This window comes from Peromyscus maniculatus, chromosome 19, assembly GCF_049852395.1.
Source record: "Peromyscus maniculatus bairdii isolate BWxNUB_F1_BW_parent chromosome 19, HU_Pman_BW_mat_3.1, whole genome shotgun sequence".
NCBI classification, from domain to species: Eukaryota; Metazoa; Chordata; class Mammalia; order Rodentia; family Cricetidae; genus Peromyscus; species Peromyscus maniculatus.
The window spans coordinates 3,909,177-3,933,822 of NC_134870.1; the positions used below are offsets into that span (position 1 = coordinate 3,909,177).

The 24,646-nt window shown below is 45.9% G+C and overlaps 1 protein-coding gene across 6 annotated transcripts in view; it reads right to left on the minus strand.

The window, feature by feature from the left end:
* The window catches only part of Osbpl1a (oxysterol binding protein like 1A), a 183,997-nt gene extending 160,203 nt beyond the window's left edge, over positions 1–23,794 (minus strand). For 2 of the 6 annotated variants that reach the window (XM_076554747.1, XM_076554746.1), the window contains exons 1-4: positions 23,553–23,760; positions 14,357–14,479; positions 9,173–9,258; positions 8,339–8,413 (exon numbers count right to left, since the gene is read on the minus strand). In XM_076554747.1, the coding sequence (XP_076410862.1) occupies positions 8,339–8,413; positions 9,173–9,258; positions 14,357–14,477 (282 nt within the window). In that variant the 5' untranslated portion in view covers positions 14,478–14,479; positions 23,553–23,760. Of the gene's footprint in view, positions 1–8,338; positions 8,414–9,172; positions 9,259–14,356; positions 14,482–23,552 lie in introns of those variants that run through there. The other 4 variants (XM_076554749.1, XM_076554750.1, XM_076554748.1 and 1 more) reach the window with 4 other exon arrangements.
* Between the last annotated feature and the right edge of the window lie 852 nt (positions 23,795–24,646).

A 24,646-nucleotide genomic window follows, 5' to 3' on the forward strand; every position in this document is an offset into this window, starting at 1 on the left:
GAAAAAGACTAGAGTAATCCCTATTATCTTAGGTTCTTCCCCACTGTATTTTCATCTGAAACACTTCCGGTGAGTAAACAGTATAGGAGTTAACCACACATCACAACTCTAGACTTGTCCACACCACCAAAAGCTAGAAGACAGTGACCCAAGCCTTCCAAATTCTGACAGGTCATTTCCAAACTATCACTCAACCGAAACGGTAGAAGTTATTTCCAAATCTGGGAATCCTGAAAAAGCCTTTCCCGGAAGCTTAAGACAAGGGACCCAGGCAATGGGGGCTCCGCTGCAGACAGGGGTGGACAGGATTCCCAGGGCTACACAGCTGCAGCTCCAGACTGACAACCTGAGCTCAGGCAAGGGCCGGAGAACTGAGGGCGGGCTCAGAGAGGGCCACTGCAGGGACACGGGGGGGGGGGGGGGGGGGGGGGGACGACAGCCGGAAGTGGGGAAAGAAATCTGATATATATATATATGATGGAAAGAAGACACCAGGAAAGTATTGGGTCTGGGAAAAATAATTTATTATGTAACAAAAAACACATACAGGCCTCTCTGAGGCTCCATCTAGTATGCTGAAAATAAATTATTTGCCCAAAGTCCAGTTACAGATGAATAAAACAAGAAAAGCAGGATGGCTTGGGCAGGGGATAAGGGTGGGAGAAAGAGAAAAAATCATGCTGAGGAGTGGGGAGTCATTTTTCCTCAGGGTTATGGATACTGGTAGGTTGCCCATACTCAGGCAGCACTACTGAGAGAGACTGTTTTCTGAGTATTTGGGACATTCAGACCCTACTTAGGATTTAGAAAATCAGACTGATCACTTCACTGATGAAAGAAAAAACAATGGATGGCATATAACATTACACCCTCTTGAGAGCACAGGAAGCCAGGAGTGTCAGCTCAGCTGTGGCAGGTCCAGGGCAGATGAGCCAGCTGGCCAGGCAAGCAGACAAAGGATTCGGTGGGACCAGGGGTCTGGTTCGGTGGAAGGCATTGCCCAAGGTACATGAAGCTCTAGGGTAAGATCAAGAATTCAGTGATGAAATGTGAACCACGTGGTCGTCTGCTGCCACTGTCCGTGTGCTCTCTGCTGTCCTCACTCCTCGGTCCTCACTCTCAGTCCTCCCGGCCTCGACTCTCTGAACCTGCCCTGCCGCTGGAGCCGTGTTCAACCACTCGGCTTGCTGAGTAGGTCAGACCTGACCACAATGTTTGGAACACTGCTTCCCAGTATAATCAGGGAGCTCACATTCAGTCTCTCCTAAAGGCCCAACCACACGGGGAGTAATCGCTAGTGAGCTCCTCAGTGAGGCTTGTATACTTCATACCCACAATTCCCTCTGGTACAGTTCTCTGGACTCTTGAGGCATGATGACCTCATGCATCGTCTAGCCTTTCATATCCAATCTAGCATGCTCAGTTATTTAAAGTCAGTCTTCTGTGGCAACTGGGACATCTTGCCATTTCACAGTGGGGGGTCATCACCTGTCCACACTGCTGGGGGTTATCTTGGTATGGCTCACACTACAGAAGAAAATCAATGAGTGATGGTTAGAAGATGGAGGTACGGTACCACTTAGTCCAGTTTCTGGAACTGAGTCAACTTTGGACTATTTAATCAACTGTTTACTAAAGGGGAAGCCAAAATCTAGAGGGTAAAATCCTACACTATCCCCACGCTGTTTCCAAAGTGGTCACGGAGAACCCTCAAACACGTCACAGACTGACACTACAAGATGAGAAGTGTCATCAGGACCTTTGCTGAAGGAAAATAAGTCACACCCCAGGCTAGCGGGGCTCACAGCGTGTGCACTGGGGTCTACAAACATAACCAGTTGGCATTTCCCCAGCCCTGTGTGTAAAACTGGTGCAGACAAACTGGTTGTTGGCATAACCAGTACATTGCTTCCATGGTCTGTGCCAAACAGAAGGTCTTAAAGCTGCCTTCTTCCAGCCACTAGCCAGGACAAACCAAAACCCGCATCCTATATGGGAAAGAATGGCAGAGCTACACCATCTTTAAGAACCCAAGAAAGGGTGGTGGATACAGGAGTGGGGGAGCACTGTGGAGCAGGTCAAGAGCCTGGGTCTGATCACCAGCATCTGTTGTCCAACGGTTCTTCCACGATTAAAACACGCCATCCCGCAGGAAGCCCTTTACACAGGAAGGTAAAGAACTCAAAACAGCTTCTGATGGGCCCTGAAACTGAGCGGATTCACCAGGCCCCTCCCTGCCAGAGCGAACAATGAGAGCTGAGGGTCCCTCTCAGAAGAGCAGAGCCAAGCTGCAGAGGACTGGGAGGCCAGACCAGCTGCCTGGAAGGGGTTTAGACCAGAGTCACCTGGAAAGGGCACTCTCGAACCTGGTAAACTGCCTGCGGGCTGTGCAGTGTGCTCCAGGTTCCCAGCTTTTGTGAGCTGCCACCCATGCTGGAGTGGACAGTGGTGATGCAGCTGTCTTGAGTCATTTCTGCTCCTGTAAGCAATCCCAATAAAACTCACTGGTTCACAAGATGGACTTTGGGGTATCTGTGTTCTGGTCTGTGGTGGGTCCCTGTCTGGGATGAGTAGATGTGTGTGTTGCACCTCCCCAGGACAAGTTTTGTCACACAAAAGCATTCCAGAGTAACAGACATCAGATACTTCTCACTGGGGAGGTGAGGAGTGATGTATGCCTGTATTGGGGGGGGGGGTGAATTGATGATACTTTCCACCACATTTCCATTTAATTCACCCATCTGCTACTACCACAGACACCAGATGGAAAGTAGAGAATGATAGGGACTTCCACAAACTCAACCAAACAGAACAGTCTCAATGTCGGCCACTCTGCCTCATGTGCTGTCTGCTGGAGAAAGGGAGACTTATCATGTGGTCAGAGCAACTGATACGGAAAGTCTATGCTTTCCTATCCCGATCAGGACAGAGATCAAGGACAGCCTGCATTTATGCAGACGGCAGTATACATTTACAGCTCTGCCTCATAGCCCTGGAATCTATGGAAGCTTGTACCAGTCTACGCCATCAACCAGAGTGTCCTTAAGACACACACCCAGAGGAGGTGGGGCTAATCTTGGGAAGAATCAAGGGACCTTGCCAAATCAGTCAATTTTTCTCAGATCAGGGGCTGAGGGACACCAGGATATTTTCTCAAGAGCAAACTGCAGGCTGACAAGATGGTTCAGCAGGGAATGTACTTGCAGGCAAGCCTGACGACCTGAGCTCCTGCCAGGAATCACATGGTAGAAGGAGAGAACCACTTCTGCAAGCTGTCCCTGAACTGCCCATGAGTGCTGAGGGCTGAGGTGTATGTGCCTCACACATAAACACAAATAAATAAATGGAAACGGTTAAAACACAAGTGTCTGGGGAAAGTCCAAAGCACCTAGCTAGCACCTAATGACCTGATTCAATGTCCAGTGCGCACACACCCATGCATGCGTGTGCGCATACACTCACATTCACAGGAATTACAAGGGTCAATAACCATCAGGGAAAACAGGCTAAAACAATCCATCAGCACCTTAGGCAACTGAACCTGATCACCTGAAGGAAGAAGGTTGAACTTGGGACCTGGAGGAGCACCTCTAACAGGACAACACACAAGAGTCATGGTAGTCTTTTGCTATTATTATCTTGTCTACTTGTTTCTCATTGGCTTTTTGAGGCAGAGACTTCCTATGGTATTCCTAACTGGCCTGGAATTCCTCATCCTTCCTCTGACCCTCGGGGACAGGTTTACAGGCAAGCATCACCAGGCATGATCTTGTCCAATGAGAGCAAACAGACAAGGATATCGAAAGGAATGGTCATGGGGCTGAGGGCCTGAGCCAGACCCCAGGAAACCTGTCACTAGTGAGCGGTAAAGAATCCAGAGTGGACAGCAGGCAGGGAGAAGCTGATCCGTTGTGCATCAAGAGTCCCCATGCTCCAAGCCCACAGAGGCTCTTCCTGGGAGAGGCACACAGGCAGCCTGATGAAGTAGTAGATCTGAGTTAAACAAATTGTGGGAGAAGCTTTGAATCACTGCCCAAGTCCCTGAAGGAAAGCGATCTGACGGCAGCTTTGGGAAGTGGCTGGAAAGCAGCCTTTCCCTGCAGCAGCTACAGAGTGACATACAGAGCCACGCCTCCAGAGCAGGTGTCTCCAATACCTAGCAGTACGAAGCTGTAAGACCCCTCTTCTCCAGAGCTCCCCACAGAGGCTGATGCATCCTGTGGTGGTTTGAAAGAAAATGACCCCCAAAGGGAATGGCACTATTAGGAGACATGGCCTTGTTGGAGGAAGTGTGTCACTGTGGAGCGGTCTTTGAGGTCTCTTTGGCTCACACTTCCCTCAGTGTGACAGTCAGTTGACTTCCTGCTGCCTTATGGTCAAGAGGTAGCTAACACCACGATGCCTGCACGATGCCATGCTCCCTGACATGATAATAACGGACTGAACCTCTGAACTGTCAGTCACCACCTCAATTATATGTTTTCTTTTTGTTTGTTTGTTTGTTTGTTTGTTTGTTTCGAGACAGGGTTTCTCTGTGTAGCTTTGTGCCTGTCCTGGATCTCGCTCTGTAGACCAGGCTGGCCTCGAACTCACAAAGATCCGCCTGCCTCTGCCTCCTAAGTGCTGGGATTAAAGGAGTGCGCCACCACCGCCGGGCTAAATGTTTTCTTTGTAAGCACTGCCTTGGTCATGGTGTCTTTTCACTGCAACAGAAACCCTAACTAGGACACATCCCAATAGACTGAACCATGGCCTCACTCTAGCCTCCGTCATTCCTGATGCCATCACCCTTCCACAGCTGTGATCCCTGCTTCGAGCTGATCTGCACCTCAGCTTGCTTCCCAAAGAACAAATGCCAATGTGTCCATCTCTATTGAAGAGCAGCTGGTTATCAATAAATGAAACAACACGGTCAAGCTCTTTGGGTGATGCATGGCCAACCTTAGGTGTACAAGGAAATGCTTACATCAACTTCAGATCACAGATCACTTCTGTCTGTTAGGATCAGAACTCCTTAGGGACATACACAGAAAGCATTTATTTTACATTTATTTTCAATTCCACTAAAAATGAAGGCCAGTATCACAATCAAAATATTTATTATATTTATGTCGCTATTTTAAGCAATTTACAAGATGTATAAAAAAAATCAGAGTTCTAAATGCCTTTGAAAAACAAAGGAACAAATATCAAATAGAACACTAAAAAAAATTCTGTTGTGCTGATTTCCAATATGAAACACTAGAGGTCGCTACCATACCAAGAAAAGCCAAAGCGCACTCAAAATTTGGGGAATGAATGTTATATATTTCAGAGCACAATGATTTAAAGCATTTTATAGTTGCTTTTTTCTAAACTTAAACTCAATAATCTATATAAAATCATTTAATTTTAAGTTTATGAGATATTTTAAATTACATTCATGATAAAGGATTACAGGATAATTTGGGTTTTTGTGACCACAATTACAAGTTAAACTTTTTGTCTAATCCATTCATATTTATTATTTGTACATGATAGAAGCATTTACCTTAGCTAAATGTTATGTGAACATAGTTGGATTTTAGTCTCAGGCCCACTTCAGCATGATCACATATTCAGAGGTCACTAAAATAGCAGAAATGCCCAAATATGTGGACAGGTGATAAAGAACCGCCTGGATCTAAGTGGTTAAGGCGGGCAGCGAGAGCCGTGCTGCATTCATGCAGGACGATGAAACGTGCTAATTCCTTGGGAGGAATATGGACGAAACCCCATACGAGGGTTAAAACACACACAGCAATAATTCCAACACAAGGTATAAGACGAGTGAAAATTCTGACCTGTGTCTGATAAACCTGGCAAAGTAGAGCTTCCTGGCAGCCGCAAGAAATCAGGAAGTGGGGAGACTGCGTTTCAGAAACAGGTAGAGGTGGGAAATGTGGGAAGAAATGGAAACAGAATGTTCTGACTTCCACAGGAGAGAAGGAGGAGTTCGGGACCATGAAGAGAAATCATAAGCAGTTCACTCCTATGACTCAGCAAGGGTCACATGTTGTGTGTTGTCTTCAAAGGGGAGACATCTGTCTCAGTTTTAGTTAAGGTTTCACACCTGGTTCACAAGTACCAACTTGTGACCCAACAGGCAAGAAGGGATTAATTCAAACATCCCAACACGTTCAGGTGGGTTCCTGGTGACCGATACAAAGCATCATCAGAAGGACAGAAACTGGAGAAATACGACAGCCCATAAACAGCTTTGTGACCACAGGAAACACAGCCTATGTTACAACTTACTTACCAGGCTGTTTCTATTATGACAGAAAATTTTACGAAAACGAAGGATGAGGCAGCTTCTATTGCTAGGACATGGAGAGCTCAAAGAAGAGTTAGCCTGCAAAGATGACCGCAAACCTGGACAGAACTACATGAACCTTCTCTGGTGCTGGTGTCCACTAAGGACTCAACAGACCAAGTGCCTGACACTCAGCAAGAAGCGCTAGACAACGGAGTCAGGTGCCACCCGCCTTCTAGGCGATGCCTTCCCCAGCCCCTACTGTGCCAAGGAAGCTTGTCTAGAGCAGAGCAGCCAGTGGCACACGGTGGCTTGGCTGCCAAACAAAACTGACTTGATTTGGAACAAAAGAGAAACCCATATCAAAAGACATCATTAGTAAAAATATTCACTTCAGTCGGAAACCAACCCACAGAACTTGACAGCTGAGGTTGGTTTTCCCAATAGACTATTAGCTTTCTATCACTGCTCTAACCAACTGCTACAAACCTGGAGCTTTAAAACACTGCAAATTTATCCTAAAGTTCTGTACTTTATTAATTCTGAAATGCAGCTCACTGGATGGAATCAAAGCAGTAGAGGACCAGATCCTTCCAGAAGCTCTCTGGGGACTTTATTGCTGGCTTTTATAGCTTCTCAAGGCCATCAACACGCCTTGGTTCTTGGCTGCTCCTATAATTTCCAAGCCAGAAGCATAGCATCTAACTGGACAGATTTCCCTCTGATTCGACCCCTCTTCTGCCTCCCTCTCACACTTAAGGACACCCAGGACAGCATAGCCATCTTTCAGTCAGCTAAAGAGCAGTCTCAGTTCTGCCCACAACTCTGAAACCAAACATATTCACAGATATCAAAGACTCAGGTACAGACAGCTTTGAAGGCTTGTAAGTGTTGGGCTGTTCTGCCCCTTACCCTAACAGAGAGATCCTAGAAATAAAAGAAGCCAAGGGAAGGTTATCTTCCCACACAGTCCCAGGTACTAGGGAACAGCACTCACGTGCAGAACTAAGAGTGGGTCCTTCAGAAAAAAGGAAAGTGCGAAAAGCCTGACTCCGAATGCTCTGCCAACCTAAGCTCCCAGGCCACGCAAAAACCCCTTGAGACTGAGTGTGAGCCTGCTACCCAGACAATGGATGCCGGACGCTAAACTATGCAGATGCAGGGGTGCCAGAGAAGCACTCTGAAACACTACAATGGGTATTTTTAAGACTTAGCAGAAGGGCTAGGGAAACGGCTCAGCAGGTAAAAGCATCTGCTGTGCAAGCGTGGGAACCTCAGCCACAAAGTTAGGCACCATTGCACTCGAACCTGTAACCCCAACACTGTGAGGACAGGAACAAGAGGACTGTGGGGCTTGCCGGCCACCTGTCTCTGCGGTAAGTGACCCATCTCAAAGGACACACTAGCACACATGAGGTCTTCCTCTGTCCGATGCCCCATGCACCTGTGCACACAGCTGTACACACAGTTGTGCACACATGGTACTGGTGCATGTTACAGTACAGATAAACCTCATCACTATGGTACAAAAGTGTTTCCGTTTATAAGAGTTTCTAGAAAAGGCAACTATCAAGAGAAAATAACAAATGGTAACCTGAGGCTTGAGGCAGGCACAGGGATGAATGTGTAGAAGACCCAGGAAACGTAATGGAGTGACTGGGTCATGGTGATGGCTGCCCAACTATGTAAATGCACCAAAAATCACTGCAATGGATACCTCCCAAGGTGAACTGAGACAATGGGAGTTAGGATTTGCTTCTGGCATGTGGGGCAGGGGCCGAGCACGTTCAATCAAGCACAGCAGAGAAGTCCCTGGTCTTTGTGTTTTATCTCACAGTGCAATGCATGCACACACACACACACACACACACACACACACACACACACACACACACACACACACCCCATCCCATGCATGTGCCCTTCCAACCAAAGGGCTGGTTTCTCCACTTCCTTGTGGCTTTCCAGGGGTCTGGTCAGGTACTCAGGACTGAGCACACAGCAGGGACTATTCTTCCAACCATCTCACTTGCAAACAAAAAAAAAAAATAGAACATTTTTCACCTTTCGTCCTGTGAAGGCAGCTCGATGTAGTGGCGTGTCCCCCATGTCATTTAATACGTTCACTTTTGCACCAGCCTAGTAAACATGAAAACTTTAAATAGTGTCCACACATTAGTAAATACACATACACACACAAATAAGCAAGTCAATAAATACATACATAAATAAATAGAATTCCTAACTGCTTTAAAAATTAAAATAATTTAACCTTGTTTTTTGTTACTAAAAGTAAACTTGATACACAGCTAAAGTACACAGGTTTCCTGAAAGGCAAAATCCTCCAGACAAGCCAAGCACAAGGCCTGTACAGGCCTTGCAGCTGCACCCCACTCTAGCAGTGGTAGGATCATAAGCACTGTCCCTGGACCTCAGAGCATCTCCTCGATCGTCAATGTGTAAGTGTCCACACTGAAAAGATGCCACAGCTCCAATGCACAAACATGATGTGATCCAATTTCAAAACGCCCCTAGGAAACATTATCAGGAAGGACATTTGAGGCCTCAGTTCTCATTAGGTCTTCTCTGAGATTCTAATGTCATTTTTAATTATTTAGGTTGTGCTTTGCTTCTTTTACATAACTTTCATGCTTGCAAAGTTGAAAATTATCTTTATTAAATCCCTACTTCACCATTTTTAAAAAAACGGTAATGTAAAGCTGAAATTTGAAACTGGAATTACAGTGCGTTAGCCTGGCCCGCTGTGTCCGTAGTGAAGGAAGACTGTGCATAAGGATATATGCTGCTGCTTTAGCACCCTCCTCTGCTCAGTGCCTTCTCAAGGCTTGCATCACATGACCCTATAGTATTACAGTCAATAAAAAGCCATAAATAGACCTTCAACAGATCCTGGACCACTTGTTTATGTCCAAAATAGCATGCCAGATGAAGAGGTGTCCAGCCCAAATTAGACTTACTTCTTCCTAAAAAGGGGGGGAAAAGAGTATCTTTAGATATTATTTAGGCAGTTTTCAATAAACGGGGTTTCTTTCTATTGAGGTACCTTAGCCTACAGCTCTCACATAACTGCTGAGAGGCAAGACACATCCTCACAGCAAGCACTGCAAACGTGCGATGATGCCACCTGGGGACTCCCCACGTCCATCCTTCAAGGCTATAGTCCAGCTCCCTGACCTCCATCAGCCCGCTGGCTCTGAGAGTCCAGTCTGGATCCAACCTGCCCCACCTTGCAGCACTGGAGAGGGAGGCTGGGGACCTCAAGGGGGTGCAGAGCCCTTCAGAGCGGCACCTGCTGGAGTATTTCCATAGCAGCTGCCACACTGCTCACTCCAACAAGGACTTACAAGGGAGTCTCGGACTTCAGATACAATCTCAGTTAATGAGAAGATCGGGTTTCCAGAGTGCTGGAGAGCACAGTCAGAAAACCAAAACCAGTGTTGGAACTATCAGCTCCCAAACAGCAATGCTGAGGACAGGCATTCACACAGCGGCACAAGTTAAAGCTGGGTACGTCAGCCAAGCAAACGAGATAAAGGACGGGCTTTCAACGGAGATGGCTCTAAAAGCTTACTCAACTCTAGCTCAGGCTGCAGAACCAACAGCCTATCAAACACTCAAAGCCGACAGCGAGAGGATGTAGCAGAGCCCCAGAGTCCACCATGCACCGCAGCTCCTGGGTTTCCGGTTCTGAACCCACACGATCTGCAGCCACAACCCAAGCCTGTGCCTGTCCCCATCTACCACCTGCTGCATCTGTTCTTCTCCTAAGTGTCCTGTGAACACTTCAGGCTACTTACTGAGCACTTCCTTTGCCTTCTCCTCTGCAGGAAAACCTAGCTTTTCCCAGAATGACCCCACCTTCCTCGGGTGGAGGCTCCCCATTCAGAAACATCCACAGCACCTCGCCAAGTGGAAGCCATGTGCTGAGCCCCGACATCAAAAGTCTGCTGCTGGCCCTGGTCAGGAAACTTTCCACTCATGTAACAAGCCCTTCTTTGAGCCACAACTCCAGCAAACGCTTTCTCTGCTGCCTGCCAAGCCTCCTAGCAAATCATAATGTTGCCAACAGTCATTCTTTATATTGTACAATCTAACACTATCCTAGGGGACACCCTGGTCATCTAAGTTCCCTGTCTCTCACTTCACCTCAGTTACGTTTTACTCCATTTATTTACTGTGTGTGTGTGTGTGTGTGTGTGTGTGTGTGTGTGTGTGTGCGCGCGCGTGCGCGCGCACGTGTAGACATATATATCACAATACACGTGTAGAAAACAGAGGACAACCTGCAGGAGTCAGTTCTCTTCTTTCCTCCCACCACATTGGTTCCAGGAATCAACCTGGATTGTCAGGCGTGGCAGCAAACAGCTTTATCCCCTTGGTAACTCCCACCACCACCCCCTTTTGAAACTAGAGCTCATGTGTTCAGACTGGCCTCAAAGGTGGCCTTTCTTCCAATCCTGCTTCCATCTCCCACGTGCTGGGATTACAGGAATGCACTACCATGCTCTGTTCATGCAGGGCTGAGGAAAAAATGTTGTGCATGCTATACAGCACTCCACCAAGTGAACTACATCCACAGCCTGCTCCCATCACTTCCTGTGAACTGCATCTCCGCTCAGTGCCAAGACGCCACTGTCAGAGCCGACCCCTGGTTCCACCACAATCATAGAAAGCCACTCCCACAATGCTACAAGCCACAAAAATATACAGCGTAGGATTTCAGCTGATTAGGACAAAGCTAACACCTGGAAGAAGCCAAGGGCCTTCCAGAGGTCAGGCTGAGGCTCAAGGAGCCTTGGTGATATTGGCTTTTGATTATCAGCCGTTTCCTGCTATGAGTTTCTCATGTGCTATTGTAGCTTTTCCATCATGTATTGGGCACCATTTCCCCTCTGTTAAAGGAATATTCAGATATACACATATATATAGCTGACAGCTATGCACAGCCAGAACCCCAGTTCAAGCCTCCCTGTAATTATCGTCATTGGCAGCATCCGGCCAGGTCCATCCCCAGATGGAGGAAAGTACCGTATCAGAGATACCTCTGTATTCTCTAAGAACAGACTTGAGCATCCAAGGCCAAACAAAACAACACATGTCTCCTACCTAGGTCAGGAGGATGGCTTTATGTCTTGTGCAATTTAGGGTGAGACCCTCCTTCCTTACAGCCTTATTTATAGACTCCTAATTTCTTACCTAACTACTTCTAGGAATGTAGATTGAGCACATAAATTCCCTTCTTGATATACTAACTGATCTTTAGCTCTCTATTGACTTCCTCCTTTACCACTCCCCTTTTGGGTTGTAAAAGAAAGCCTGGTGGTCACTGCCTGAGGAAAATTCTTACCTGCCTTTAAGACCCTGTAAGAATTCAAGCCTGGTGACCTTGCTCTGTGAGAGGATTGCTTGGGTTTATAACTGGATTCCTGAGAGACTTAGGGAAAACTGAGAGAGTCAGAGAACTGAGAGGTAGAAGGAGAGAGAGGAGGATTTTTGAAGAGGGAACTTGAAGATGAGATAGAGAAGAGACAAGAGAACAGAAGAACTAGATGGGTAAGAACTGGAGAGGAATGTACTGAGATGGGAAGAACTAGATTGAAGGGCTAGAAGAGAGGACTAGAGGAACGAGATGGAAGATGAGGAAGAGCAAGATGGGGAAGAACAAGGTGAGGAAGAACAAGATGAGAGAGAAGGAGCTGGGAGAGGAGCTGATATGGAAAGAACTAGATGGATGAGAACTTAGATGGAGCAGAACTAAGATGAGAGAATTAAGTTAGAACTTAGAGGGCACAGCAGATAAATGGAGAGAGAAATCAGGCAAGAAAGGAGCTAGGCACGAGAGCAGAACTGAAGCTGTGTAGAGAGAGAACTGACTCAGAAGAATAAAGTGTATGGACTAAAGAATTTTGTGTATATAGATTCATTTACTATGGTCAAAGACTAGATTATCAGCTGGTTGTAGATTCTTCTACAGACCCTGGGAGAGGACTATCGAGGGGCTGGACCCCCTTAGTCCTCGTTACCACAAACTCAAATTCCCAGCTTGTTCATGTGGTCAGCCCATCGACTCTGATCACTTCTCACACATGGAACTAGTCCCCATCTCCGCTTCACTAACTCTGGCATGTACATTGACCCTGACGTCTTTATCATCCTTATCTCTGCCAGTTGCCTAGAGAATCCCCCAAAGCCTGGTAAATGCACTCCCTCCGTTTTTCTGTAAGTACAGCCAGGTTTATAGGCAACAGTGAAGAAAAATAAAAAGCATCCTGAGGAGCTGTGGCACCACAAAGTCAAGCCCCACAGCTTGGGTTGGTGTCCTTCTTATAATGCCTGGCTGAGGACTCTCTCCTACCTCCAACATCTCTGAATCCTTAACTGCCAGCACCTCTTACCTACCTTGGTACCACTAACAATGACCTCACCTTTAAGCATCACCGCAAAACCAGCTGTCACAGAACTCCTGGACCCTTCCAGCAACACAATCCACCCCCACAGGGCCTGCTCCCAGACCCACTCCTTAACCACCCCCTCTGATCACATGAACCAATTTAATACAACCCTCTCATAATCATGTGTCTTATTAGTTCTGTTTATCCTTTTTTTCTCTAGCTTCACTTGGCTAAGTCCCATGCGGGACTTATTCCTTATTCACTTATCCCTAAATTTATTTCTAAGTAGCTACTCCTTCAAACTTCAGTTACAGATCTTCCCCTATAAACCCACGAACCCAAGCAGGTACAGATCCTCTGCTATGGACCACACAGCCGGGCTTCCACACCCAGCACCTGATCCTCTGCTATGGACCACACAGCCGGGCTTCCACACCCAGCACCTGATCCTCTGCTATGGACCACACAGCCGGGCTTCCACACCCAGGCACCTGATCCTCTGCTATGGACCACACAGCTGGGCTTCCACACCCAGCACCTGTCCCTCTGCTATGGACCACACAGCCGGGCTTCCACACCCAGCACCTGTCCCTCTGCTATGGACCACACAGCCGGGCTTCCACACCCAGCACCTGATCCTCTGCAATGGACCACACAGCCGGGCTTCCACACCCAGGCACCTGATCCTCTGCTATGGACCACACAGCTGGGCTTCCACACCCAGCACCTGATCCTCTGCTATGGACCACACAGCCGGGCTTCCACACCCAGGCACCTGATCCTCTGCTATGGACCACACAGCCGGGCTTCCACACCCAGGCACCTGATCCTCTGCTATGGACCACACAGCCGGGCTTCCACACACAGGCACCTGATCCTCTGCTATGGACCACACAGCTGGGCTTCCACACCCAGGCACCTGATCCTCTGCTATGGACCACACAGCCGGGCTTCCACACCCAGCACCTGATCCTCTGCTATGGACCACACAGCCGGGCTTCCACACCCAGGCACCTGTCCCTCTGCTATGGACCACACAGCCGGGCTTCCACACACAGGCACCTGTCCCTCTGCTATGGACCACACAGCTGGGCTTCCACACACAGGCACCTGATCCTCTGCTATGGACCACACAGCCGGGCTTCCACACACAGGCACCTGATTTTCTGCTATGGACCACATAGCTGGGCTTCCACACCCAGCACCTGTCCCTCTGCTATGGACCCACACAGCCGGGCTTCCACACACCAGCACCTGTTTTGTAGTGGACACTAGCCTGGTCTGTTCATCTAGAGTAATCTCAACAAGGCCAGGGAACTTGTCCATCTCTCCCAACACGACCACAACACTTTACACACTGGGCAAACAGTAATCACCCAAACTTGTTGGCTCAGCTATAATGTTTCTAAGAAAAATAAAAGCATTATCAGAGAATGCATACTTGGGCTCACCCTTGTAAGGTTTAAGAGCCATAAAAATTCCCAGAATGGACCTCAATTCTCCACCCTAGACAGTATAAGTAAAGACATTTCACACAGTATTGTGGGGAGTTCTTCCAAGGAAAAGGGAGTGAGATTTACCATGGGCAAGATGAGAAAGATTAAACAGATGATGGAGTAGTGGGACCTTGAAAGAGAAAGCTGGAAACCAGCAGGCATTGGGAGCTCACCCTTACAATCGATGTCAGCAATCACTTCAGTCCGCTCCATGGCTTCCAGTAGCTTCCTCACTTCCTCAGTGTTGCCATTTCTGGCATGATGGAGAAGCTGTTGTTCTGCTTCTGTGTTCATTTCTAGATTAAAAAATAAAAGTAGGTTTAAGATCTAGCAGCATAATGAGCTTGTAGCTGTTCCCTGCTAATGCAAAAGGGGGAAGAATCATTTCATTTGCAGCTCAGGAGAGACACAATAAACTGTTTTTCAGGGCCAGAAAAAAAATAAATTAGAGATGAGGACATAAAGACCCTGGAGTGCTAATACTTGATTTTTTTCCTCTTATACATCCTTACCTAGCTCCAAACTAAATATAAAAAGTCACAGCCAAATATATTTGTCAACATGGACAAATGTTAAAAATAGCCATTCTCAGAAGAAACATATATTTCAGTCTTATCAGTAAATAAACGAAACACATTTTTCCCACTAGCTAAAAACAACACCAAAAGAAAAACCTGAGCATGCCTAGTGCTGGTGACACAGGCAGGAATGTATACCCTGCTGCAATGCACACCACCTTCCAGGGCTGCACAGGAAGAGGCAACTACTTTGCAGTATCAAAGCTGCTCCAAAGTCCGTATGTAACATTTACTTTGAGAAACTGTCTCCGAGCTGTCCTGCAGACACACAGAGACTGTGTTGTGTCTTCAACATCTTCACAGCTGCACTACTTGCAACACTGGAAGAGTAACATACATGCCCATGTCCATCAAAAGGGAGCTGGTCAAGTAAAGCCTCCAGAGATGCTAAGAAAGGGTCTCTGGCCGGAAGACAGCAATGAGACTGGAGGGCATATTTTCAAACTTGGCAGCCTATGCAGAGAAACCAGATCCCCAGCCCTCTGGCCTTAATAGTGGCAACATCCCTGATAGTGGCAAGCCAGGGACAGCCTTCAGCAGATACAGCTAGTCAATTCCCCAAGACACCGGCTCTCAGCAAATGACCAAGATGAGCACTGCACAAACTGGGAATGACAGCTGCCCACCTTGCTCAATTTCTAGTCAGCCATTTCCCTGCTCTTCAATGGGAGCCAATTACCAAGGGCAAGACAGCTAAACAAAGCTTCTAAAATATGAAAGAGGCCAAAAACAAAAAAGGAAGAAAAGCAATCAGAGAAGACAAAGTATTAAGATAAAAAAGCTTTAAAATTAAAATTAATATATTTATAATACAATATAAAAATTACAATATTTGATTTTTAAAATAATGGAAAAAAGAACATTAAAAATTAAAACCAGTAAAAATAAAGAGCTTAGTAGAAGAGTTGGGAAATAAAACTGAAGGTATATCCAAAAACAGCAATGTTAGAAAAACAGTAAAGTAAAGCCAGGCAGGGTAGCACAGGTCTGTAATCCCAGCACTCAGAATGCTGAGGCAGGAAGATTGCTGTAAGCTCCCAGGCCAGACTCAGCTCCATAGTGAGTCAAAGGCCAGCATGGGACACACAGAGAAACCCTACCAAGAAAAACCTCATGGAATTGAAGGGATAGCCGAGAACCCAAGCATTTTTTTTTAAATTTCTGGTCTATGGACAAGTGATCCCCCTGTGGTGGTTGGATTGAGAATGGCCCCCACAGGCTCTTCTGTCTGAATGTTTGGTCCCTATGAGTGGAACTGTTTGGGAAGGGGTAAGAGGTGTGGCCTTGCTGGAGCAGGTGTGGCCCTGTAGGAGGAAACTGCATTTCTGGGGGTAAGCTTCAGGGTTTTAAAAGCCCACGTGAGCAAAGGAAAATTCTTTTGAGCTTCCAGAGAGGGAAAGACTCTGATGATAAAGGAGCAGGAATCAGAATTACTGACTTTTCAAGTACAAAATGAGCAGCTAAGAAATAATAAATACCCTAAGTTCCGGAGGAAAATCACTGCTAATCCCAAATTCTACAACCAGCTAATCAAAGTACAAGTCAAAGAAGACAGGCAGAGAGGAGCTTGGGCTCCACGGCAGGACCTGTCTGTCACCTGCTAACTCTACCAGTCATGCCACCAGTCCAGCTGTGCTTCCAGATGTGCATGCAGAGCGGTTCTTAGACAACTAATGAGGTCATGACCTCAATTTCATAAGGCATGGACAAGGCAGACAGGGACACAGGAAACAGACGAGAAGTTAACCCCTCGTGGTAGGAATTAAGTGAAAGGTAGCTGCAGCCCTGGCCTATATCTTATCTGGACTGTCTGGGTCTGTCTATACATTCACATCGCTGTTTCCATATTCTGCTGCCAGGAGAACTCATTCACCTCCCAAGAAATGTTCTGTTTCCACCTAAACCCAAGAACTAGAGCTGGGAGCTCAGAAGAACATGGCGTTGGCCGTCCTCTCCCACCGGTCAGGTCCCAGCCATGCTGTTAGTGCTGAGCCATTCACCAGGAAGCTTACAGCCTCCCCCACCGACTTCCCTTTGAAAGAACGCTGAGTTCTCAGCAGACAGTCCCACTCTCACTGGGAGACTTACTTGCAGACAACTTCTAACAGTAACATAGTGTCCCAACTTCACACAGCTTGCTACACAACTCTTATGGCCATCAAAAGGGGGGGGGGATCACTTGCCAATGCATGCCAATTAAAGCATGTAACTAATCTTAAATTTGTAATACTTATGTTTCTTGTAGTATTACATACAAAGCAAAATAAATAAATATTTATTTACAGTAATGACCATGAAACCTTTAAAAATGCCCTAGAAGCTGGGTATGTGACTCATGCCTTTAACTCCAGAATCGGAGAGGCTGGGGCAGGAGGATTGGGCCTACAGCCACAAAGCAAGACCTTGTCACAAAAAAAGGAAAAAAAAAAAAAAAAAAAAACCTGTAGATTTTCTCAGTGACTTCAAATTCCAAACAAACATTTAACAGTTTGGGTTCAAGGAAAGAGATCGCTGGGTGGGCAAAGCACTTGCCACTCAAGCCTAACAACTGAGTTCAGATTCCACGCAAAAGCCAGATAAGGCAGTGAACATCTATCTGCAATGCCAACATTCCCACGGTGCCTGAGAGGTAAAGAAAGAACTGCCTGGAAGCAAGAAACAAGAGACAGCACTCCACTAGCACATGGGTGCCCACACTCACACACGCGTGGATGGCTGAAGTGACAGCCCCTCTACAGTGATGTTTGCACAAGCATTCTGAATTTGATCTCCAGAAAGCAGATGTAAAGGGTAGACGCAGGGATGTGTGCTGTACACAGTGCCGGAGAAGCAGAGACAGGAAATCCCTGCAGCTCACTGACCAGGCAGACAACCTGGTCAGGTTGGTAAGCTCCAGGTACAGTGAGAAAGTGTCTCAATAAATAAGGAAATAAATAAATAAGCAAGCCATACAAACAGTAGGCCACTAAGTCTTCACTTACTTTAGTAAATTCTGGGCCCCAACAGTTCTGAACACTCAACAGAGACCCTCAAATGCATACCTTAACGAGCAATCATGAATTGTAAAATTTAGTCAGGAGTCCATTTTATTTTCTTTGAGACAAGGTCTTACTGTGTAGTCCTAGCTGTCCTTGAACTTGCTCTGTAGACCAGGCTGGCCTCAAGCTCACGGAGATCTACCTACTTCTGCCTCCCGAGTGCTTTGAGGGCATTCACACCATGCCAGGCCAAGGATCTATTCTTTTATAATTTAAATTTCAAATTTTTAAAAATTCCAGAGTTAAATGATTTTTATTGTTTAAATATATTAATTATATTAATTAAATATAATTACATACTGTAAATATAAAACTCCTAGAAATACTAAAGATAGCCTTTAATCCCAGCACTCGGGAAGCAGAGCCAGGCGGATCTCTGTGAGTTCGAGGCCAGCCTGGGCTACCAAGTGAGCTCCAGGAAAGGCGCAAAGTTACACAGAGAAACCCTGGCTCGAAAAAACCAAAAAAAAAAAAAAAAAAGGAAATACCAAAGATAATGAAGCTAAACAATCAGAACACAAGAAATATAAAACATTTAATAATATGTATCGATGGTAGGAATCAAGTTTCCATTGCTGTGTGCTGTTTGAAAAGGTCTCTTACAGTCCAGGTAGAACTTGTTTAGCCCAATCTGGTCTGGAACCTATGATCCTCCTACCCCACACCGTAGTTACACCACACCCAGCTAGGAATAAGGCTCTCAAAGGTGAAAAGTTAGGGGGGTGGAGAGATGGGTCAGCGATTAAAAGTCCTTGCTGTTCTTGCCAGTCCCAAGTTTGGCTCCCAGCCCCACAGGGCAGCTCACAACTGCCTGTAACTCCAGTTCCTGGGGATTCAACACCCTTTGACCTCCGAGGTCACCTCCACATATAAACTTATAAACATGCACAACACACATATATAAATTAAAACAAAATTTTTGAAAAGCACAAAGTCAAATTCACCCATGCTGAGATTAACCCAGTTATACATACAACATTTAACTACACATAAAACCTAAGTGTGGTGGTCCCTCAAAATCTAAGTCTAGAATGACCTCAAGATCCAGTGACTCTTTGAATGAAGGGCACCAAACAGGTACTTATATACTCCTGTACATAGCAGTATCACTCACAATATCCAAGTGGCAATTAAAAAAAGAAAGTGAGAAACATGCAATAGAATATATATTAATTCAGCCTTTAAAAAGGTTCTCTGGGGACTGGAGAGAAGTTAAGATGTTTTCTACCTTCCAGAGGACCCAAGTTTGGTTTCTAGCACTCGCATGGCAGCTCACAACCATCCTTAATTTCCATTACATGAGATCTGAAACTTTCTTTTGGCCTCTTAGGGCACCAGGTACACGCACATAGTATGCACATACAGGTAGACCAAACAGCCATACACATAATAAAATAAGTCTTAAAAATTTTTTTTTCTGGCATGTGCTAGAACACAGATAAACCTTAAACACATCTTGCTAAATGACATCAGCCAAGCACGAAAGAACAAACATGTCTGATTTCATGTAACCAAGGCAGGCAGCACGGTGCAATTCAGAGACAGGAAGCAGAGCTACACATGGTGACGTACATCTGTAATCCCACCACTCAGGAAGCTGAAGCAGGAGGCTCATAGGCTTGGAGCTAAGGAAACCCGGTCTCCAAAAGCAAAGTTTTAAGCCAGGAGGTGGTGGCGCACGCCTTTAATCTCAGCACTCGGGAAGCAGAGGCAGGCAGATTTCTGTGAGTTCGAGGCCAGCCTGGTCTACAGAACAAGTTCCAGGATGGCCAGGACAGTTACACAATGAAACCCTGTCTCAAAAAAGAAAAAGAAAAAAAGGGTAAGGTTTTAAAAGTAAATTTTAAAAAAGTTATAGTTGCCAGTAACTAAGAGGGAGCGACAAATGCCAAGAAATTGCTCACTGGGTCTGGAGTTTCAGTTCAGAGGACTAAAAAGTTCCACAGGTAGATGAAGAAGCCTAGTTATCCAAAACATCATTAAGGCTGTAGGACATGGTTAGAGGCGGAGCACTTGCCCAGCACATTCAAGGCTCTATCTAGATTTAGTCCCCAGCACCACAAAGGAAAAAAAAAATCACAAGTAGATATTTATTTTATGATTGGATATCAACATGCCAATATAATACTTTAGCTACATTATAAGAATTTCAAATATGAGAAAAATTAAATGTGTTATAAACAAATATACATAGAAACTAAAGCTTAAAAGGTATGTTAAGAAAACTGCTTAACTGCATTCCAAAGTGGCCGGCTGCTTAATGGGACTTGTCCCCATGTGATGTTCTGTTACTACAAGGAAAGTATTAAAAATCACTATGTAAAAGGCATAGAAATGGTAAGAATTTCTGCTCTTATTCTTATTTGTTCCCAAGCAATTGATAAACTCGCTCACACACACATTTTTTACAATCATGACATGCATTTTTGTTTTAGAAACTCAACACCGGTAAGAGATTCTAGCCAATCTAACACTGACTTCATGGTTGAAAAGCCAAAACACAAGAAATTAAAATTATTTGCCAAATGGATGACATCAGAACCACAACCATAATCCAGAAGCTCCATTGTAGGAGATAATGCAATCTATTTCATAAACTTCAGGTCAGTGTCTAAACTAAAAGCCATGGGTCATTGCTCCCATGTGGACACTGAAGAAGAGGAATCTGAATTTTAAGCTTTACTAATCGAACATATCTAAAACATGGCAATTTAGAGAAAGCAACAATTTTTAAGAGTATTTTGAGTTAAAGATAAAGCTGCTTAACTTTTCATGTAGCAAATGTTTTCCTCTAACTTCCTGGGTAAGTCTGTGCCCTGGTGATGAGCATTGTTCTTCTGAAAGAGAAGCTGATTATGCTCATGTCACATGACACTTGACAAACCACTGAAATCATGTCATCATGCCAAACCCTCGGGCAAGCTTCTATTCTCTTAATACTTAGCATTTTAACCACCTTCTGTCTGTTAGTCACAGCTTACACTTAATACGACACAGAAAATAAGGCCTAATAACTGGGCATTTATCATTGCATATAAATCAGTTGAAAGGCTTAATGCTCGATGAACACTGAATCAGTGTCAGGGCATTCCTTTACAACACTGTTTCAACTCTGGGCTACATTTTCTTTTCTATCTTGGAGGAACCTTCCTGCACCCTGACTTCAGTTTCAACTTGGAAAATTCTGAAAAGTATCAGCTAGTGTTTGAAAACAGCCGGGTCTACAGAAGCTGGCAGAGGAAGAGTCTCAAACTAGCAAATACTTTCATAATAACAATACTAACAAGGAAGTTGATGGAATTGTATTTTTAATACACATTTTTGAACCTTAGACAAGATGAATTTCAATTTCTCCCACTTTATTTCATACTTGAAAATTTTTTTATCTTGAAAATAGAATTAAAATCATGTAATACTGGTGCATCACAGTTTATACACTATAGAAATTTCTCTTTAAAGAAAAGTTTTGAGGGAAAAGGATCTGACAGTTGCCCAGGATGGCCTGCAGTCCCTGAGTGCAGGGGATCCTCCTGACTCAGAGCTGGGAGTGGTTACAACTAGAAGCATGTGTCACTTTTAAAGGGGAAGTAAACACGAAGCACGCTTGTGGTTTACTCTCCAATGGCACATGATAGGAAATGCATAGTCACAGACCACTTTCGTGTATAACATCATGACTTCCTACTCATGGGTTAATCAATGGGAAAACTCCAATGGAGTAACCTAGTAAATCACCTGTTTCTTATACCAGTCTTCCTACAGCCCTTCAGACTGTCACCATCAGTTCAGTTTTGCGAGAAAAACCTCGAAAAGTCCAGCCAACCTGACCACTTCAGATAAAAGACATGATACCCGAAATCGTAAATATACCCTGTGCAGAGTGTGTAACACACCTTTTCTCTGTGCGTATGATGTGTGGCATGTTCATGTGTCTAACTGTGTACACAGCACATGTGTGACAACTTCTGGTGTCTCTCCTGGCCTTCTACCTTGCTTGCTTGAGTTAGGGTCTCCTGTTTACCATTGTCTCTAACAGCAGGAGTGTCACAAAAACTTGCAGGCATCCTCCTGCCATGGTGTGGCAGCACTGGGGTTACAGGCTGATGTGTCCCCGGAGTTCAGGTCCTCACAACGCCAAGCAGTCTACCCACTTAGTGTCTCCCCAGCCTTTTCCGGAACTTCATTAGATGCCAATAACTACACTGAAAAACCTATGTACTCTTTCTAGGAACATCAAAGAATTTACAACACCATCAACAGAATTCTGGTTGAAACAGACTCAGTTCAAGAGAACTGACCAGTTCTAATCCTTCAAACTTCTCTCCTCTGTATGTTACCAGTCGATTTCTATCTTCTACTGACTTTTTTTCTGTGAGCACTTCTGAAGTCAGCTGCTTACTGTGTCAACATGTAAGACACTGTCACCAACTCCAGTGAAGTAGTCAGTACAATCTTGCAGTCCCAGAACTCAGGAGAATGACAGGCATTCAATGCCAGCTGGAAATGATGTCTTCTTGAAAATAAAACAAAAATTGCCACAACAGAGCTCCAACTGAAAAATACTATGAGCACACAGCTCTAACTCAAATCAACAAGAGAACATTTGTAACTTAATGGGGACTGCATTGCACAACCCCTCAAAAGAAGCTGACTGTTCTTTTACATACTGGTTCCTTTCGTAACAGTATCATTTCCCTTTAAGAGAATACAGGAGAAGGAAACTTGAGAGAAATCCTGCCTGGCCGTTCACAGGCGTACAAACTGCTAGAATAACACCTGTAGCCACCAGGGACAGGGATTAGCCAACCAACACACATCCCCGCTGATGCACAATGAACACTCGACAAGTGTCACTGAACTACTATTTCAGATAAAGCCGCTCAATTTCCGGGAGTTGAGTCTCACTCTGATTATCGCTGCCAAACACTGTTGGGAGCTACTTTGCCCGAGAGAAACTAAAAGGATAAACTTTGAAAGGGTTGCTGACATCTTTCTCTGTGTAGGTTGTACATAGGGCTCACCTAGCAATTTAGAAACAGCGTATCAAAAGAAAGTGGACTTCCTAGCTATTCCATAATTACAGATCCTTACAATTTCATCCGCGGGACTTAACGTTTGTATCAACCATGGTGCAGGGGGAAGAAAAACCACAGGGTCAGCATGTGAACACTGACGACTCTCAACGCAGTCAACAATTTCCAAAAGCTAAGAGGTGAGTCTGTTCTTTCAGGAAAGACATCACTGACTGCAAAGCTAGTTCAATTCCATTATCAAGCAGCCTTCCAAATCAAATAGCTACTCAGCAGCATTCAAACAGCTTTGTCTAACTTACTAGCAGACGCTGAGCATCTCAATTTCACAATTGGCTGCCTACTTAAAAACACCCGACAACTGAAAACTCCAAGCAGGACAACCCGGTTCAATGCCTCCGGCGGATCTCGGGGGCCGCGGATTAAGCGCATCGTCCCTGGTTCAGTGCAGCTGCGGTCATTGGATTGCCAAATCGCCTTCTGCGGTCGTTGGGGTTTGTGGAGGCGGTCGGGTGTAACGCGGGACAATGGTCTCACGCAGGGCGCGTGACTTCCATTGTCAATCACTCCTCCGGCTGGAAAGAAACTACAACTTCGGACGCCGCGCGCCCCGGAGTCGCTCGCAGCTGCGCGGCGGGCGGGTAGCGCCCCGCAGCCCAGGCGCCCGCCGCCGAGACCCCGGGGCTGCGGGGCCCGCCACGCTCCGCCCCGAGCCACACTGACCTGCGCGCTCGCGGGCCCTGCTCCTGAGGCGGCCTCCTCCACAGGCCGGGCGGCGCCCACCGGGCGGCCGTCACCCACGCGGGCCGCTCTCACGAGGACGCCCCGGGGATCCCGAGAGGGAACCGTGCGGAAGTCGAGGAACCGCGGCGCCGGAGCCAAGCAGGCCTGGGAACGCGCGCGCCAGGATGGTTGGCGCCCGGCCCGGCACGTGACCTGCCGGGGCCACGCCCCCTCTAGACCCCGCCCCCCGACGGACCAGGACTAACTGGCCGCCTCCGCTAGGGGGCGGGGTCTCCGCTCTCTTCCCGCCTTTGGGGCGTGGCGAGGGGGAGGCAGCGTGGACCCGAACAAAATAACAACGGTGGGCTGATACTGTGAAGACTCCTTATTAAACATACACTACCCGGGAGTCCAGGGCTATTTTTTTAATTTTTATTTTGGTTGCTGCTAGACCCATGTAAACTTTAATTGGCAGCATAAGTTATCCACTGGCCTACAGATGTAAACACTGTAAGCTAGGGATGCGTGAAGGATGCATAGAAATAAGATTTTTACGAATTTCCCTCCACTTCTCATGAAATAATCTCTGATAAAGAGCACATACCTTTTCACACCGGCGTGTCTGACCGGTCAAGCCAGAGGACTTACCACACAGTCTATGGCATCAAGGTTCAAACTCATATGATTACATCTTTAAAAAAGATTTATATATAAACTCAAAACACTAAAAAAAAAAGCTTGCTAACATCTCAACTTTTAAAAGTTGGCAAAAGGACTTAACGAACACTTGTTTGTGGTGAAAAATTAACAAGCATCATTTTAAATTTTATAAAGAGCTGTAGTTCTTGAAGTCCATTCAGGCCTAGAAACTTGTACTGAGAACCTGTTATAGGCCGGTCCTTATTAGAATGAGTGTGACACATCGCATGTGTCTGTGGCATGTGACAGGTCTTTACAAATGATGTCTTTGGAGAACACAAGCAACCTGCTCTGCAGGCTGACATCTTTTCCTAATAAAACAGGCACTATGCTACAATGTCTCACTTGCAGAATCTAGGATAACTACCACAGTTGTATTTGTCTAGAAGAAACCC